Below are 19,089 nucleotides of genomic sequence, written 5' to 3' on the forward strand. Positions count from 1 at the left end.
TGGTAGGTTTGACCTTGGCTAGCTGCCAGATGCCCATTCAGCTGCTCCTCTCACTCCACCTCCTCAACAGGACAGGGAGAAAATGGGATGAGAAAGCTCGTGCATCAAGATAAAGACAGGGAGATCATTTACCATTTACTGTCACAAAAACAGACTTGACTTGGAGAAGAGTAATTTATTGCTAATTAAAAATAGTGTAGGATGGTAAGAAACAAAGACAAAACTAAAAACACCTTCCCCCCACCCCTCCTTTCTTCCTAGGCTCAACTTCACTCCTTCATTCCTGACTCTTCTACCTCCTCCCTCCCCAAGTGGTGCAGGGTGGGTAGGGAACGGTGGGTGCAGTGAGTTCATAAACCTTCATCTCTGCTGCTTGTTCCTCTTCACACTGTTCCCCTGCTGCAGCAGGGTGTCTCTCCCATGGGATACAGTCCTTCATGGACTGCTCCAACATGGTTCCTTCTTACAGGCTGCATCTCTTCAAGAACTGCTCTAGCATGGGTCTGTTCCGTGGGGTACAGTCCATCTGGAAAAGGCTGCTCCAGTGTGGGTCCCTCACGGGCCACAATTCCTGCCAGGAACTTGCTCCTGTGTGGGCTCTCTGTGGGCTGCAGCTTCCTTCAGGGCACATCTACCTGCTGCAGCATGGGGTCCTCCACAAGCTGCAGTGTGGATATCTTGTCTGGCGTGGTCCTCCATGGGCTGCAGAGGGACAACATGCTCCACCATGGTCTTCTCCATGGGCCGCAGCGGAATCTGCTGCAGTGCCTGGAGCACCTCCTCGTCTCCCTCCCCACTGACCTTGGTGTCTGCAGAGCTGTTTCTCTCACATTTTTCTTATTCTCTCTCACAGCTGCTGTGTAGCGTTTTTTACCTTTTCTTAAATATGTTTTCACAGAGGCACCATCAGCTTTGCTGTTTGGCTCAGCAGTGTCCCACAGTGGCTCTGTTTCGGAGCTGGCTGGAACCAGCTGTGTCTGGCATCAGTGAAGCCACTGGCTGCTTCTCACAGAGGCCTTCCCTGCAGCTTCCCTACTGCCAAAGCCTTGCCATGTAGACCCAATACAGTATCATATGTCATGTTTCCTCCTGCAGGGTGTGTTAACTCCAGGCAGTTTGATGACAAACACATTAGATTGAATTTCCAAGGAGAAAAATGTCCATGTTTCACCTTTAGCGTGTTATATAGTGGTTTGATGTGAAGTGTTCTTATTCTGGCTCTCTTCTTCAAAGCTGTCATCCTATTCAACTGCTCTATACATTTCTTCACATTGTCCACACTTGAATCAGTTTGGGTCAGAACAGAAGTCCAAAGTGGAAGTACTTCTGTTTCTCTAATAAGTTCCAAATTCCTACCTCTTTTTGCAGTGCTTTCAAAAAAAAAAAAAAAAAATCCAGGGTTGACCCTATACTATTTGCACACATGACCTTGTTGCTTATGGTTTGCAAATACTCCAGTGGTCACAATAGTCTGCAAGCATTGTCTGCCACATATATTAAATAAATAAAAATGATAGTAGGTGACCTTTCGTAATAAATCAGTTCGAGTTCGTGAGCTTCACTCTTTCCTTACATACTCTCTTAGGCTGTGTGGTTTAGAAAGTCATAGAGGCAAAAGCCTCTTCATATTGTGATAGTGTTCATTTTCCCTTTAAATACATCTTCCCTCCAACTATTATCTTTCCTCCCTCCCCTCAGTTTTCAGTCAAGATCAAAAAAATAGCCTCACTTTTCTCCCCCACCTGCTTGAATTCAAAGATAAGTGATAATCAATATGGATGAAAATCAGAAAAGCCCCTGCCAGACTCTAAGCAGTTATTTGTCCATTTTTGCCTGTACAGTCCACTGGGTTGCTGTCCGTATTCTTCATTCCCAACCTTTGAAGAGACTATGTTCTAGTTGCATTCTCACAGATAGTCCTACAGAAGTGTGAGGAGCAATGCACTTGAGTAAAATGGCTAGAATTTTGCACATGGCTTTTGATAGTCATTCACTTCCCTTTAAAGAACAACATATATTTGGCCTGACTACATCACACTTCTGTCTGCTGTTCAGCATGGAAGAAAATCATTGTGGGCAAAGAAATTCTTAATGTCTGCCAGACACATGACTGTAAGTTTCTACTTCTGACCCTTAAATATCCCCTTGAATATATAGTAGATGAGTACCTGATCACTTGCCTTTGTGGTTTAGCTGCATTTTCTGCAATCTTGTTTGGAGAGGTGAAGGTTAGGCCAGGATGTGAGGGATCCTTTGTGAATGCCTGGGGCTAATCAGCGTGTGAATCTCATAGGTTGCAAAGTTTCCAGCTTCTGCTTCTTGAGAGATTCCAGTTCTAGCCAATTTAGCATATATGAGGCACATACATGTTGGCCCAATATAAAATAATCTTACAGATTAAATGGTATTGCCATTACAGAATATCTGTTGCTAATGAGGCAAGAACTAACACCAAAATAAGGGTTGTTAGTGTGATTGTGAGTGGAGTTCTCCAATATATGTTAGGAAAAAAATATTCATTTTTAAAACTCTTGCCATTTGAAGGAGTAAAACTTTCAAAAGTAACTAGTTATTTTGAGCTGCTCCATTTTTGAGGTGCATTAAAGAGACATGCCTTTTCTGAAAATTCTACACAGCCAGATAATAATACATGCAAACAGGAGTTTTGCATTGAAAATCTTTGTCTAATTTCTTTTTAACCTATGATACGCAGCAGCCCACTGGGAATATATTTCTTATTTCCAAACAAAATATCAACTTAGCTTCGCTTCTTTTTGATGTCGCCTGTCCCTAGGTGTGCCTTCCTTTCAGAGAAGAGGTTCTGGATGATAAAGCACATACCTGAATCAAAACACAAAATGGTGTTAAGAACAAGGGAGTAGAGTCCAAAGTGTCTTCATTTAGAAGGAACAGTATGAGCCTTCATCTGGCAACCTTGCACAGTTCCTTCCATGAACTTAGGAACAGAACACTGCATCACAGAGATGAGATCCTTCAAATTAGTGTTAAAGCCCATGACGGAACGAAGACTTGGCTGTAATGCAGCCAAATTCAGTTCAAATATTTCGAAACTATTTTGTTGAGATGAAGAGATCTATTTACATGCAGGTTTTGGGGTGGGCTCTTTTTTCATCCCTTTGATAATTAAGCTGTAAAAGTCTCAATTTAGATATAACTTCTCATACCAGCTAGGAGGAATGAGTGAGGAGGGGTTGCACAGAATGAGAGTATGAGCAAATGGGAATTGATTTTAAAAAAAAAAAAAAAAAGGCAAACTTTGGTAAGTAGCTGTAAGGCCAGGATCACTGAAGCAATTTTTATATTTTTGGTTTGTATTTTTATGCCTCACACACAGTGTCTCTTCCAAATTCAATTATTTGTATTGAAAGACATCAGAAATCAGAACAGCTGGTGATGAGTTTTCCTGCAGTGGTCTGCAGGAGATGTGACAGAGAGAGTTAGAGTTTGTGAAAGGAGCTATACTGATTCGATTTTTTTGTTGCCATAGGCATCCCAGTTGTGTTGAGACCCAGCTTTCTGGAAGATGAGATACTTACCTATAAACAGCACTAGCAGATAAATTTTCAGAATGTAGGGGAAGTAGATTGAGAAGGCGAATGGAAATGGTAGCTTGATGGAGTATGTGCCAAGGGATTCAAAATAAGGCAGTGATACACAAATTGCAAATGCTGTAAAATAACATGGTAAATCTTTAGTCAAAAGGAGGTGGAAGATCATCAAAAAAACTTCATGTAAAAGTCAGTTACTTTTAAGGCCCAGATAGCTATATTATATGCTGAATTTACCATGTCATTCGTATGCATGTGCACATGTTGTTTTTTCCTTGAGTTGTTTTGTAGGTCTGAGGTGCTAATTGCTCTTAATACCAGAGTTAGCAAGTATTTCCTATTCAGTAACAAGTTCTGTCACTCCTGTAGTTGCACTGCTTTCAATATGGTGTCGGTGGGCACATTTCCTGGTCTAAGTATGATAAACTGCTAGGTATGGCCTGAGCCAGTAAGGTCAGCCTCAGTGGGGGAGAAGGCAGCTTTGGGACTTGCTGTCTAATGTGGTCAGTCTGGAATGGGGGAATCAGTGTGTCTTTTGTGGGGGTATTTTCCTGCTTTACCCAGAAAAATGAACGTTTTCCCATACTGTTAAAAAACAAACCCAAAAAAAACCAGACACACAAACCCCAGAGAACCCCTATTAAGGAAAAAAGTTCAGAAAAGAGGAAGATAGGTGACATATGGTTAATATGAGCGTACATAAACATTTACGACTACTTTGGCAACACAAAAAGAAATATCTTAAACACAAATGATGATTGAACTGATCAAATCTTATTGAAGAAGATTAAGGAAGCAAGTCGTTGGTACCTTTCCCATCTCCTTACCTTTAGCCAGAACTGAAAGGGGATAGAGTGGGATGCACAGTGAGAAGTTGAGCCATGTCAGCGGTAGGTAGTATATTCCCGTCCTTGCTAACATGTTGTAAGTGTACCTGCAGCAAGAGAGCAGACAAGCTCAGAGAGAATGATCATGCTAATCCCTGTCTATACACCTTCTTGGGCTGTTTATGGTATGAGCAGGAAAGATCAGCTATAGAAAACCTTGCAGAATTTGCTTTTAGTATCTCATTAGCCATAATGCACAGGATATTTATGTCCCTGAAGAACTTGTAATACTTCAAGACTAGTTGACTAAGGGATGGGATAGATTCCCATACACTTTTAGACACGACTGCTTCTTTGAGATGCTAGGACATGGCACAGATGCTGTAAAATAAATCAGGTAAGAATTCTAAATCTGTATGAGTTGTACTATGAGTTATTTGAATTGGTCATTTGCTGCTATAGACCACAGCATCTTGCCTATTTAACGGCTGCTGTTATTGCTGTGATGCTATGATGCTATGATGCTGGACTGTGTTTTTTAGCAATGATAGAAAGTCACGATGTGTTGATAGGACTATTATGCACTGTCAGGACTTTACAGCCAACGTTGTTTACACTTTTGGCCTCTCTCCAGCTGCACAGAACCCTTTCATTTGAGATCAGGTTCTACTATTGTAGCTTTACAAACTTCAAAAAGAAATGGGATGGAGCAATAATCCAAGTAATTAATACAAGTAGTAGTTTGTTAACACATGTAGTACAAATACTCTGAAGCTGACTTAAAATCTTTCTTACCAATCCTACCTGACACTTTCCTTTTTTAGATCTCTTTTATAACATACATTTCCTTTGCCGCCTAAATCTGTATTCCCCAGTCAGTCCCCAAAGCAATGTATTTAAAATAGCAGAAAGAAAAGGATAAAGGAAAAAATTTTGCTCCCATACAGAGATTGCTGTGAGGGCTATGTCTTGTTAAAATGCTTCTTAATTCTGTATGTCCTCCCTGCTGTAAGTCTACAAACTGAGGTCCATAGAGGTTTAAGTTACATTTGAGAAATGTTACTGGCTTTAGATATTGATGCAAAAGTCAGTAATGTGGAATTTTCACCATTATACTTTTACTACAGGGAGGTACTGGTAACCTTCCACCATACAAAATTTTTGAAATAAAAGTCCTGAATTGTATTCCTATCCATTTTGCCTGATGTGCGTTGTCCCTGAGGTGTGATATATGCCCTACTACACCAAAATTCTCATCTCTGCAGCAGGAGCTCTTGGCTTTTGGAAAGTACAGTGCCATTAACCCAGAATAGTCTTTCTGTCTTAGTAAGAAGTTCTGCTGGCACTGCCTTACTGTGCTGTCAATCTTGGATTGAAGTGAGATGTTAAAAAAAAAAAAACAACAAACAAACAACAAAAAAAATTAAAGCAATAGGATTGTAAATCAGTTTCGGAATTGCTGTTCCCCGGAAGGTAGTTGTTATTTTCCTTCTACATTTTTGTTAAAAAGGTCAAATCCTTTGAACTACAAATGTTAACGCAATGATTTACTTCTGTAAGTCACTCTGCCTCTCAACTATGTGGATTTTTGTAAAAATCGGTAAGTAGCTTACAAGGTCCAAGCTGTTATTTAAAATGGATAATATGCTTCTCTACCAATTTTGAAGTAATGAAATGAGCCTGCAGCACAGGGGGGATGGGTTTCTGCTTGCAAGAATGACCCATTTTCCCCTCATGGTTTCACCGTTGACTCCTTACCTGACCACATCTAATAAATTCCAAAGGAAAAATAAAACACACACGACATATTTCCCTTGAACTTCTTCCTGACTGTTGATCACGACAAACAAAACAATTATTCTCTCAGTGATCTGAAAAGAAAAAAGAATTGTGAATTCAGGTAGCACCTTCAATAGCTCTCATTTCTGCGTCATTTTGGCAAAATAGGAGGCTACAGGTGGATCCAGTTTGCTTTACACAAATGCTCCAGTGAAAGTTTTGCTTCCTGGCCTGCTTTTGTTCAAGACGCCATTGGCGTCCAGCTTGGGTAACTGGAAACTCTTGGCTGCAGCATCATAGATCTGCTATGGTAAGGGTGGAGGTTTGCTTGCCAGCGGGGATGACTTGGGTTTGTAGCCCAGGAAACCTGTGGATGAGCCGGCTGAGGTCATGGGCGCAAGGACTTCTCCCACTGTGCCCCAGTGCCTGGAGGGCCAGCAGGGGTAAGCTTCCTTGCTTGTAGGCTGCATGGGAGGCCGTGGGATACAGAGGGCCCTTGGGTGGGTAGTATGCCAGACAGTGCTAATCTCACAGTTCCAGCTCTGCTTTCTGTAGCTTGGAGATCTGCATCCCAAGGGATCTCTCTCACATAAGATTTGCGGAAAGGAGAAGGAAAAGTAGAATTCCTGATTTTTCTTTCCTTCTTATTCTTGGCTAGGAGAAGTGGGTTTAAGCTTGTCATTTATGTAAATTATTGCCATAATATTTATGTCATAACATTTTCCTAGTGGTTGAACCTTACCTGATCCACAAGGTATGCCTTTACAAATGAAAAGATATAAAGGTGGATTAAACAGGCAGTGGCTCCAGCTTAAAAAAAATACTTTGGCAATATTAAAGTTCAAGAAATTATAAACAAGTGTGTCTTTTCGCAGCTTTCTTGGACAAGTTTCCTATCAGTATCCATGCCCTGCCCTGTAAAATAAATGTATCCGTAGTATTCAGTACTGCCAACAGTTGCTTGTGAAACTCCCAGAATGTTACCGGTTCACTTGGATTTACACTTTATTTGAAAGTGTTGAAGGAGAAAACATGCATCTATTCAGTTGGTATGAATCAGTATAGCTTCATTGGTTTTTTTATACCTACTGCCATCTCTTCCATAAGGTGCCTTAGGTTTAATGATTTTATGGGTTAAGATGTCAAGTCAGTGAAAAGTTATGAAATGAAAACAAATTAGCAAGGTGGTTTTTATAAGCATAGTCATTATTCTTCACTGGTTTCCCCCTTCCCCTTACTCCTACCTTAAACGAAATAAGAAATTGGCCTCGCAGCAAGTTTGTGCGGTAGTTTTGCTACGTGATGTTTACTGGTTCCTGCATGGAATATTTTGGCTACAGACTTTTTTTTACAGACCACATCTGTCAGATAAAACAGCCATCACTTCACTATTCAGCAAAATTACGTGAGAGCAATTTTTCATACAGAAAGAGAGCATATCCATCCCCTAGGGATCTGGTTCCTCATCTTGAAAAGCACTGAGGGGCCACAAAGATAAAAATGGTTTTGCTGCCTCTCACCCTGCCCTGACTGTCATCTTGTGCCGCTGATCCCATTGGTCCCTAACTGAGGAATTGATTTCTAAGAAGGTCAGATGTTGACAGACTTCTCTATAGCCTGGCCAGGAAACAGAGAGTGAGAAGTAACTAAGTCCTGTGTTTGTACGCTGATGCTGAGGAACCTGGCAAGAAAATGGGGGGAATGGGAAGTATTGATGCAGGATCTGAAACCAGATACAACAGAGATAGGAGAAGCATGGTGGGACAACCATCACAAGAGGGAAATCAAAACAAAGGTAAAAGCAGTGTGAGCATTGAACGGGATTGTGTGTTGGAGAGAATGAATAAAATAGAACCTGAGTTAAAATCATTTTGCTGAAGGGTAGTAAAGGAGTGCAACGTTGGTGGTGTGGGCGTTTTGTTACCACCCCTAAAATCAGACTGGGATGTGGAGAGAGAAAGTTCTGCAATATTGTTAATATGAGAGCTATTTCAGGGAATTGCCACAGGGATTTCTCTCACCTAGAGACCAAAGCTTTATCATGATAATGAAAAGGTGGACATGTTTTTAGATGCAAGAGCTGGCAGATTTTCCAAATGGTCACTTGCTCTTCAAGCGGTGGCTGGGTGGAAAAGCGCTAGAAAACAGCATTGGTCGAGTGATCAGGAGCTGATCCCATTGCAGTGAGATAAAAGGATAAGCAGTAGACAGGTAGTTGCCATCCCCAGTTTCAAAAGCACGGGCCAATGAGACAGAGTGGCTACAGCGACCCACAATTCAGCCTCATGGTCTGGGAGTGGAAGAGGCTGTGGATTTCTTTCTCTCCCCAGGGCACAAGCAGATGCACAAGAGGCAGCGAGTATCACCTAGCTGAGGTGATAAATCAGCAGATTTCCTCCATCAGAGGATTCATGTTTGGGAAGGGGAGCAGTGGAGGCACTCAGCCTCACTAGTTGCAGATGATGGAAGTCAGTAATCGGACTGTGTAAAGTAGGTTAAGCTCCTGCAAGAGAACTGGACCTGGCACAAAGCAGGTCCCCTGTAGGTCTTCTGTTCCTGTTAGACTGCAGTCTCAGCCAGCAAACAATGGGATGCACAAAGCAGCCATCAGAGGCCGAAACTGAAAACTGCCTGTGGCCTTGCTCTGGAGCACATCTGCGGGGCAGGACGTAGGCCTTGGCTGATCAGGGCAATTGTGATTTCCTCATGAGGATAGACAGTGGCATCCTACCTCTTTTCTGTGTAAATCAGGAGGTTGCCTGCCTGCTTGCCTTTATTCCCCTTCAAGACATTGTGCTCTTTTCTTTCATAGCACTCATATCTTTAGGTAACCCACACAAATCGAAGGTAGATGCAGGGGTTAGTCAGAGGCTGAGGACCTTTTCAGCAAGTGACAAGGCAGGGTGCTACTTGAAGAAGACGATATTCCAGTAAATGTCTGTTGATATTGTGCCCCTATACACCCACATCTGTATACTTATATACATGGAATCATGTACATATATAAATATACACACATACATATGTATATGTGTGTGTACACATACATATATACACATATATAAAAAAAGCATGTCCTGCTGCTGAACCATGTCTCATTTCTTCTGTGGATCATCTGTCCTTGCATGAATGGAAATATGGCATTCTCTGTTGCTATTCTCTTGCTTAAAAAAAAAAAAGCAAAACTAGAAGTCCTATATTTTCATGTTCATAAAAAGGAAGTATGTGCTGACACTTCAAAAAGCATAAATGCAATGGTTTCATTTTTCATTCCTTCTTGTTCTTTGTGTTAAAATCAAACTGGAATTTCCTTCCTCTCCCAGCACTAGTCTCTCACAGGACACAACAAGTTCTGTAGAATGGCATAGATCTCCGCAAGGCAGCCTGGGCATTTGAAGCAAGTAAGTGAAACAGCTAATTAGACTAGCTGAGGTTAAGGCAGGAGCAGGCAGCACATTCACTTCCATTTTTTAATAACAGTGACTGTGCAGTATTGTACTTGGTACCTGAAACCCTTATATAGCTCTTTGATTTAGTGAATGTTTAAAAAAGAAGAAAAGTGCTACTAAATATTTAGATTAAGTTAAAAATTAATGTTTTTATTACAAAGCCATAGTACATTGGTTTTGGTCTGGTAAATACAATCCTGTTTGCACAGGATGAAGAACTGGTGTTTTGTTCACAAAAACACCAGTCTTTTCTTATATCTTTCCTACTCTCTCCCTTGCTAAAGTAGCAGCCCTATCAGCCTTTACTCCCTGGCCAAACTACTGAATTTAATTATCCTCTGTTTTGGCAACTGCAATGACATGTTGACACGTTCTCCTGTCCTCCTCTCAATCAGTCAAGCTGCAAATGCCCTGAGAGACATCCCTTTGCACCAACTTTGTGACCCTCCCTTGTCTTCCCTTCCTCCAGAGCGTCCATATCACAAGACTCATCTTTCTTTCATGGTGTGACTTGGCCTCGGCCTACCTAACCCTTCTCAGGTGCCTGGTGGCTAAGACTTTGTCCCTCAATGAGGGGGTTTTCCAGAAAACACCTCTGAGTTTGCTTTTCCACTATCTGTAACGTGTATCTCAAAGTGTTCCTTGTAAATGCTACTAAACCACAATAAATGGGATATTAGGCAGAAATCCTTCGTTCAAACTCTGCTTAAATCTTGTCTCTGCTGTAATGCCTACAAAACAACCAACCACCACAGGGGTGCTTTCACAGCTTGTTTTATTCAAGGTGGCATTACCTCCATGCATGTGCTTCCCTGACATTGCCATAGCCACCTGTTCTTTCATCGTGGAGATCACCTGAGATGAACTTCACTGTGGATATGTATGTGTGTGCGTGGCCTGAGGGACGCATCTAGGGATATGTTTTAAGCTTAGAGTCAGAACAGGTAGGGGGAACGCAGAACACGGCAGCCACTATCAAATTCTTGCAGCGTTACCAGTAGTCACTAGTACCAGTGCAGGAGTCCAGTAGGCTGCAGTAAGGTAAGCATCTCTAACCATCCTTCCCCAGTTCATTGTGGAAAATGTGGGTTGGTTTGTTTTTTTTTTTCCTAAGAGGCAGGGAGGAAAGTGTGGCAAGGCACATGGGAGTACTGTTGGCACACAACTGCTTAACCTGCACTGTCACAGCAGAAGCAGGGCATCCCAGGTGAAAGCAGAGTCTACACAAAAGAGGCTGGACAGCATGAGACTAGTGCTAACATCAAGGCAAGAGAGTTATGTTTGTGGTGAGAGAACACTTGAGGAAAGAACCAAGTAAGGATCCAAAGCTATCTTTGTTGTGAGGCAAATGTTTGGAGTCATAGGGCCGTATCGTTCCCTGACCCACCTTCTGACCCAACTTCTCCATGCTGCCCTGGAGAGCACTGCAGCAATTGCACTGCCCAAGAAAGGTCACAGTTTTCTTGCTCAGAATATCCATTTCATATCCAGTGTCTTTTTGTGGCAACACAGAGCAGTGTTTGTGCAGGCTTCCCTGATCTCTGCTTCTGTAGGGCTGGGTAGGAAAGGAATGGACTATGTCAGGGCTGGGGAATGTGTAAACTCTGCCAGGACAAGCCTTGCTTTAATGACTACTAGCATTAGCAGGCTGCTCTTCTCTCCAAGAGATGACGTGAGATTTGTTACAGGACACGTTAGACAGGATACTTTTTTTTTTCCCCTCCTAGATTAGTGTAAAAGCATGTAGATTTAGGCAGGGAAAAACAGTTGTTTCCATTTTGACGAATTTGCTACCATACTTAGTGAGCAGCATAAAGAACAGAGATCTGTATTAGTCAATCAATTTCTAATGGAGATTTAAAAAGAGGAACATCTTCACCCATGCAATATGTCATTTGACAAAAATGGGCTATCCAGAAAACTAAAAACATAACTAACTACTCTTAGTCTTCTACCTTCTGACTGCTGAGACCAATACCAGTTTCACCGTTATTCAAATACTAAGGATTGGAAAGGTTTGAAGGTAAACTCAACATTTTTACTTTTTGCAAAGCATTAAGAAAAATACCAAAACCTGAGATTAACTCCCAACAGAAAACAAGAGTCTGGTAAGGAAAATGTCAGAGAATCATCTTGTTTTCTGCTACAGCGTGTGATCTTTTGGCTGATTTTCTGCCTACAGCTGAACGTATGCCCTGTAGACCTCTTAACAGCGTCAGAACCTCTGGATGTTGCTACAACTTGTCCATGTCTGGGTTTGAGAGGGCAGAGACCCTTACAGCAAGAATATGACAATTCTCCTTTCCCCTCCCAGCATTAATTCTTCTTCAGTCCCTTAATTTCTTTTTCTTAATTCTTTTCCTTCCACACTCCATGACCACCAGCAAACCCTGTTTCAGGAGGCTTGATGTGCTGGTGGTTTTCTCACTGCCATCCCTTTGCTACAAAATCTTGTCTTGTGCGTGTCTACAAAATAAGTATGTACTTGTCAGTGAGGAAATGGTATGGAAAAGAATTCGCTACTGAAACAGGCTCTGAAATGTTGTTTTCTGGCTGTAAATAAGTTGGCTGGGGAGGTAGTATCCTCAGCCACCTAAGGTGCCCTAGAAATGGGGGCTGCCCCATTTCTGCCCGTGGCCACTCCTCTGGACATCTTCCAGGTCCCTGCTGTTGTGGGCTGGGCATGGGGCACTCACTATTCAGTTTCACTCAAAAAGAAAAAAGTTGAGAGAGCAGCTCTTTCCCAACCCAGTTCTGAGGGCTTAATTCCTGCAGTTAGCAAACCATTAGCAGCTGAGGAAGGGTGCAGGTGGACCATTCAGGGTAGTTCAGCCTGGGCTTGTCCCCACGGGCAGCCATGGCTGAAGTGTGTAGGTGGTGGAAAGAGGGTCTTGAGAAATAGACTCACCTGCAAAAACCTGGGGAAGAGACGGCTTTTATCAATGCCAATGAGGATGTGCAAGATCTCCAATACAGATAACAACTGGCAAAGGCGCATTACAAGTCCTATGGAGTAAAATGTGTCAGCCAACGAATCTACAGACAAAGTGAAGAGGAAAATTAGAGGGTGGTTATATAGTAGAAGTCTGGACCAACTACTGGGTTTGCTCTTGCCCTATCACCACTGGAGATGACAAGAAATAAAGTTCACACAGTACCAAACTTTTGGGTAGCAGAAGCAAAGCTTTGGGGAGGGGAAGTGGCAGTCCACTCTGTGTGTGTGGCTCTGACACAGAGGCAGGAAGCTGAGAAAAGAATGGGATCCCCTATACTTGATGCGCTGGCAAACGCTGTGCAGGACGTGTTGGTTTAGAGATACTGCTTTAGGATATTTCTAAATATGAGGAAATGTTGAGGAAATGTATGAGGAATGTCTAAACATGAGGAGATGTTGAGTTCCTGCCTGTATCTGTACCCATGGCACTTCCTAAAACAAGTAGGCCACAAAGTAGGTATTTTATGTGCCTACAACTGTCCACCATTATAAATAATTCTAAATTTCCAGTCACTAGTTTTCTATTTTTGTGCCTTAGCCCCAGGCAACGGAAAGAGAGATATGTTGTAATGTTTTTGGAGATAGAGAGTCATGTGCAATAACCACAAAGATATTCCCTCCTAGTGGCTTCAATAAGATTAATATTCACCATAATGACTGGGCCTAGTCACACTTAGGTCTATGTCTAAGTCAAATGTTACTAGCATGCTGCTGAATATTAAAGCTCATTAGCAAAACAAGAGCTTCATTCCTGATGTGATACAGGCAGAACATAGGTACCAGTAATTTGTTCATCCTTTTTAATGGAAGAAACAATGTTTTTCTAATTCAAATTACAGCCCCTGCTATTGGACATACACCTATTCAGAATCCTAACTTTATCTCTAATTTGAAGCTTCTGTGTGTCACTGCCTTTTAAAATGTTTAAGAAAAATACAGAAGGAATCCTACCTTTTCCAAATGACATGAACCTGATGATCATGTTTGTAAATATCCAGGAATGTCCACAGAATTGCATTAAGTCATACACAAAGAGGTAGGTGTTCATGGTAAAGCTGTGGAGGTGAAAATGGTAAAGCAAACGGTATGATTACTACAACATTTGAGCTTTATGACCTGTAGAAATTGCACCCTCTTTGGACACGTTAGGAAATCAAAGGAAAACAGCTGAAATGTAAACAGATGTGAAACCTGTCTGTCTGTCAGTGGTCACAGAACAGTATTCTCCCTAATGGATCAAAGGCTCCCTTTGTTCGTATACCTAGGATATGCCCAGAAAAATTTTCTGAGTTTCCACCAGTGATTAGGGTGATCTGTGGCCATACAGTGAAATTTGTGCCTCCAGAGCAAAAGGCAAGTAAACAAAGACACTCCATTGAGTGCTGGATTCAAGCCTGAGCCCCTTGGCTTGGCTCTGCCTTGACGGTGTCACCAGGCTCGAGGGATGGCTGGGGTCGCACCCACCGCAGCCCTGCTGAGGGCCTTAGACTCCCGCAGACACCAGCCTCAGGATTTCTGCATCTGGTTGATGCTTATCCAGTTCTTCCCAGAAGACATGCCTCTAGCATGCTCTCAAGACAGCTTGAAGTACAATGCAAATGATTCGCAGTGTCTCCAGCAGACAGCATAGTTGCAAGTATTTATAAAAATGTAGGTGAAGAAATGGAAAAGAAAGCCACATTTCAATCTGCTTTTATTTGATGCAGTCTGAAGGATATCTGTCTTTCCCTTTATTAACCTACTTGCTCTACAGGTGTTCCAGATAAACATTAAATTAGGGTCTTTGTCTTTCTGCACAGCCTGTGTTTCAAGTTGCATTTAATAAAGTGAATCTTCTCCTGTTGGAGCAGACTAACTTTTGTAGCCATTCTAACCTGATTTTCATAGGTAATCTTTCTGCAAAACTTCATAGGCTCTGGAGATAATTTCCCTTTCCCATAAATGTATTATCTTCTGACTTATTCTGGGGAGAGAGGCTTGCTTGTCCTTCCGCTATGAAAAGGACTGTCTACTTTTTTGGGAAATGAATTTGTTAATTTTATACTAGAATTTATCTCCTGTGTTTGACCAATTAATTTCCTGCCCCAGTAAGTAGTAAGATCTCTTTAAGTTGCCCCTTGATCCAGTGTGTTCATGTGGTATGTCTCTGCCGTCGAACTTTATTTCACTTGTATCTGTACATTAACAAACAATGAATTTCTGTGGTTAGAAATATCTAAATATGATAAGTGCATATACTTCACTCCCAGCATTGGACCAAGACCATAAATAACAGTACACACTCCTGTAAATTGATCTAGATAAACTGATCTTCGAAATTTTTAATCTGAGTATATCCTAGAGAGGTCATAGAAAATGCCTTTCTTCCTCTCTTCCTGTTACGCAGGATGGCTGCTGTTTATATCATCACTTCTGTAAGCACAGAAAGACCTGTTGGCATAATTTACCTTCAGTGCCCTTTGATACTATGAAAATAGGACACATGAGGACCCAGAAGAAGGAATGTGTTCCATAAACACTCCTTTTGGGAAAAGTATGATACAACTGAATTGGACTAAAGTCCAGTGAGCTCTATAAAGATTGACCCAAAATCCCATCTGCTTTATTACTGAATGACATTTTGTTCTCTCTTGTGGTAAGAACAAAGGATGGGACACTGTACATTACAAAAAGGCAAAAAAATAAGAACATTGTTCTGATTCAAGAAACAGCCTTATTACTGGATGGATAGGAATTACTGTAATGGGTATGAAAGTTACAGGAACAGTTACAAAAATTTTGAGGCTTTCCAGTCAGCACCTCCGCCAGTCTCTTTCGTCTGATATTGCCTTGTGGGCTTTGCACGGGATGTAAGCTGAGCATATGGTTTCTCTCCTCTTCTGAAGTTTAGTTTTCTACATCTGTCTCTCATCCTCAGAATTTGTCTTTCAGTGATTTGGGCCCAAGTGATTTGAGCTTATTTTCTGAACTCTTCCTCCATTGGCTGGCTAGAAAATTGTTGTCTTTACAATTGTTAAGCTGCTTAATCTTGGCTAAACAAGATGTAACCAAGAGGATATCTGCAAACGCAGCTTCACACTAGTGTTTTGGCGTTATGGCAGCTGTTGCATGTTAGAACTCATCATCTTTAGAATGTACTGGCGACTACTGAAATGTATACACACTGGTGGCATTTATGGAGGCCCCCATATTCCCAATGAAGTGTAGAGATGTGCTGGCGGGCAGCGTGCCGGTGTTACCTGCAGGACTGATCCCGGCCCCAGAGCTGCGAGCAACACAGCTCTCACATTTGGTGATGCTCTCCACTGTGTGAAGGAAGAGCCCTGATCTTAAAATGGGGTTTCATCCTACTATGTTAATCCCCAGACAAAAGGTACCTAAGACCAAACAGAAGCCTTTGACAGAAGTGAAGAAGTCTGCAGACAATAAAAGGTGATTTCAGTGTAATCAAAGGAAATGGAAATGTAACTGTTCTCTAAGGTCTTTCTCACCCAAAGAGATCACTCTGATCTCTTTACCTGGAGAACCAGAAGCAGACTGAGGATAACCTGTTTCACTGTCCTAACAGTTCTGTGTCACAACACAAAATTTAGCCATCTGCTTCTCTTTGAAAGGTCACTGGCAGAAGAGACAGGCTTTAATTAGGTTTTGTGCTCCCCTCGGTTCACAGCAGGCATCATTCCACATTTACTTCACAGAGCCTGCTTCTGCCAGCACCCTTGCAGACAAAACAGACTAGCAATCCACCAGGTAGCTGTTCAGTTCCTGCCCCTGCCCCAGACTTGCCTGCTGACTCACAAACCTCACTTAGCCTCCCTGTTGCCTGGTTTGTAAAATGGACTTGCTGCTGCGTTTATTCCTTGTAGTGTAATGTGCTTTAATGCTTCCAAGTTGCTTTCATTTGGGGGAGCACTGCACATTTCAGTACTCTGCCTGCATTGGTGACAGGAGAAAGAAACAGACATGGGTCTTGCAGTAGAGAGGCCCAGAAGGATGGACTTGCTGTCTGTTTAGTTGTCAGTTCCACGTTACTTACTGTGGCTGATTTTATACCAAATACATTGAAATGCTAGGGATGCATTTATCATATTTAGGATCAACCTTGCTTAGTGGAAAACTTTATCTGTTTTCTCTCTGGGCTCAAAACCTAGGAAACTAGATGTAACATAAGACCACTCAGAACTAGCACACACAGCAGCATGGTCCCAAACATCCTCTTTTCCCTTTCATTCACCAGCAGAGATTTTACCAGTGATATAGTTTTAGCTTGCAAAGCCTGGCATATTTCCACAGGCAGAAAAATCACATAAGTCTAATTGCTGCATTTTATTATTTTTAGCATGATCTTCAGTGTGCGTCTGTGGTAGCTATCATCTGAGCTAAGTACGGAGGTAGATGCCCTCAGTGTCTGAAGGGTGGTCAGGACCATGTGCCCATTGAGCTAAGGTGACAGCACAGCAGCGGCACCCAGCTCGGGGCAGCCCTTGGCACAGCTGGGTGTCCCTTGCAAGGTGCCAGGATGAAGGCCACACTAGGTCCCTCTCAGGGGGGTCCCAACCCAGGCCTGCATGAACTGAGCACTTCCTTGCCTTCAGAGCTATTGCACTCTGCTGCCTTCCCGTGCCCATATTGGCTGGCCCCACATGAGGAAGCAACCCCCACGCTAAAACCAGACAGCAATGTTCCTTTTTTTTTTTTTCTGCAGGAAAGGTCTGCTAGAAAAGCCCCTCTGCCGACACGGTTTCCTTTTAAGTCATATTGGTCTGAACTTCTACCCCTTCCCCCTCCCACCCCTGTGACAAGCTGCAAGCACTATAGCTCAGGAAGAAGAAAGCTGCTGAGAACCAGTACAAAAGACGTACTTTTCTCTCACAGGCACATCCCACCCCACTTTTTTTTCCCCTTCCTTTTTGCATTGGAGCAGTCTAGGTCACTTGCGCTCAAGAGATATTACCTGTTGCAGGGGTTGGATTGCTGCTGCTGCTCCTGATCGTCCTCCTTTTTTCTCTCTACAGCTGCAACAGCTGTTTGTTAGGAGATCACCCCTCCTCTTTCCTTTTCCCCCACCCCATGACATCACCGTATGTAGCACTAAGCAGCAACAACATTGTACTTCCTGAGAAAGGAGTTTCTAACCCCAAATATCTCCACTCCATTTGCCTTGCTCCTCACCCAGCCTAGCCTAGCCTAGCCTAACCTAACCTAACCTAAATCAGTTTCTTGCTGTTGTACCAGTAAGCTAGTCTGTAAATCCCACTAACTTTGTCTTTTAACCCAGAGCAATATTTTTAAGGATTGTTGGAGAGAAGAAATGCAAAATTAAAAATTTGTTTTTCTCTTCTGTTTAAATCATCAGCACTACAACAATGCTAACACTATCAAATGATGAGGAAAGCTGGGAGCATAGCATAAAAGGAACACTTTAAATCACTTCAGATAGAGGAAAGAATTTTCCACTCCTTACCTAGGAATGTCTGTTTATTCATGCCCCTGTGAAATATGGGCACTACTGGCAGAGGAAATGTATGTGTGCATCCTAGTTTACTTCTGCCCTTAAGTGTCCGGGATATCTCAGCATAAATCAGATGAAGAAGAATGTCATAACATGTTTATAAACTCCCTTCTGCCAATAAGTAAGTTTTCCCACTGGCACTCACTTTGAAAGCACATCCTATCCAGAGAGATTTGAAATTTGATGTTATGACTGAAGAAGTCATCAAGGACATAATGAGCATAGGATGTCAACATAGGATGTCATATGTAAGTACATGAAGTCTGGGGAATAAAATGTGCCTTACCGGGTCTCATCCCTACTGTGAGTGGCACTGAACTCCTGGCAAGACTGTCTCCACTCCCTGTGGTGTCCTGGAGAGGTGAGAAATGCCTCCCTGGCAAGTAGGTGATTTCCAGGCAAACACAGTGGGACACCGCGTTTTTCCTGGTCATGTCTCCCATCTGGGACCTTAGCAGAAGGGTCATACAGTTATGCCTGGCTTTCCTGCTGGTGTGGCAGCTCACTTTTACTGCTCAAGAATCATCATCTTTTTCTAGGCTAAAGAATGTATTTCTATCTCAGGAGGAAATAATAAATCAGTGTTAAATAAAGGGTTAAACAGTTAAACAAACGGCTATTGAAAGGCTCAGCCCATAGCTCTTGCAAAACAGCTCCCACAGGTGCCTCTGGGAGGACAACTGGTATGACTAATGCTGCCAGGAGTTGAGCTCACAACTGTAACAAGATCCAGCAGTAGGAAGAACAGCTCTTTTCAAACACCACGCAAATACTTAAAAGCAACAAAAGCTCACCTAGCTTTGCAATGTGCAAAATCCCTCTTGTGAGCAGCTGCCAAGTTAAAGCTCCCAGATGACAAGGTGCCCTGGTTTCGGCTGGGACAGAGTTAATTCCCTTCCTAGTAGCTGGTACAGTGCTGTGTTTTGGATTCAGGATGAGAATAATGTTGATAACACAC

At 42.4% G+C, this 19,089-nt stretch overlaps 1 protein-coding gene across 1 annotated transcript; it reads right to left on the reverse strand.

The window, feature by feature from the left end:
* Positions 1-831: 831 nt before the first annotated feature.
* Positions 832-17,616, reverse strand: HACD4 (3-hydroxyacyl-CoA dehydratase 4). The gene is made up of 7 exons (XM_009274298.1): positions 17,574-17,616; positions 13,571-13,674; positions 12,533-12,660; positions 6,155-6,267; positions 4,397-4,503; positions 3,558-3,689; positions 832-2,841 (listed from the first exon to the last, which is right to left on the reverse strand). Exons 2-7 carry the CDS (start codon positions 13,665-13,667, stop codon positions 2,759-2,761), a joined length of 660 nt encoding a protein of 219 aa, XP_009272573.1. The 5' UTR covers positions 13,668-13,674; positions 17,574-17,616; the 3' UTR covers positions 832-2,758.
* Between the last annotated feature and the right edge of the window lie 1,473 nt (positions 17,617-19,089).

Source organism: Aptenodytes forsteri, unplaced genomic scaffold (genome assembly GCF_000699145.1).
Source record: "Aptenodytes forsteri isolate BGI_AS27 unplaced genomic scaffold, ASM69914v1 Scaffold46, whole genome shotgun sequence".
NCBI classification, from domain to species: Eukaryota; Metazoa; Chordata; class Aves; order Sphenisciformes; family Spheniscidae; genus Aptenodytes; species Aptenodytes forsteri.

Bases quoted from the DNA above. Each gene is read 5' to 3' on its own strand.
- HACD4 (XM_009274298.1), bottom strand. From the start codon at position 13,667: ATGAACACCTACCTCTTTGTGTATGACTTAATGCAATTCTGTGGACAT. The intron at 12,661-13,570 runs GTAGGATTCCTT...CTTTGTCTGTAG, and splicing joins GTTCATGTCATTTGGAAAAG to ATTCGTTGGCTGACACATTT. The intron at 2,842-3,557 runs GTAAGTATCTCA...GTTTTGATTCAG, and splicing joins TCTGCTAGTGCTGTTTATAG to GTATGTGCTTTATCATCCAG.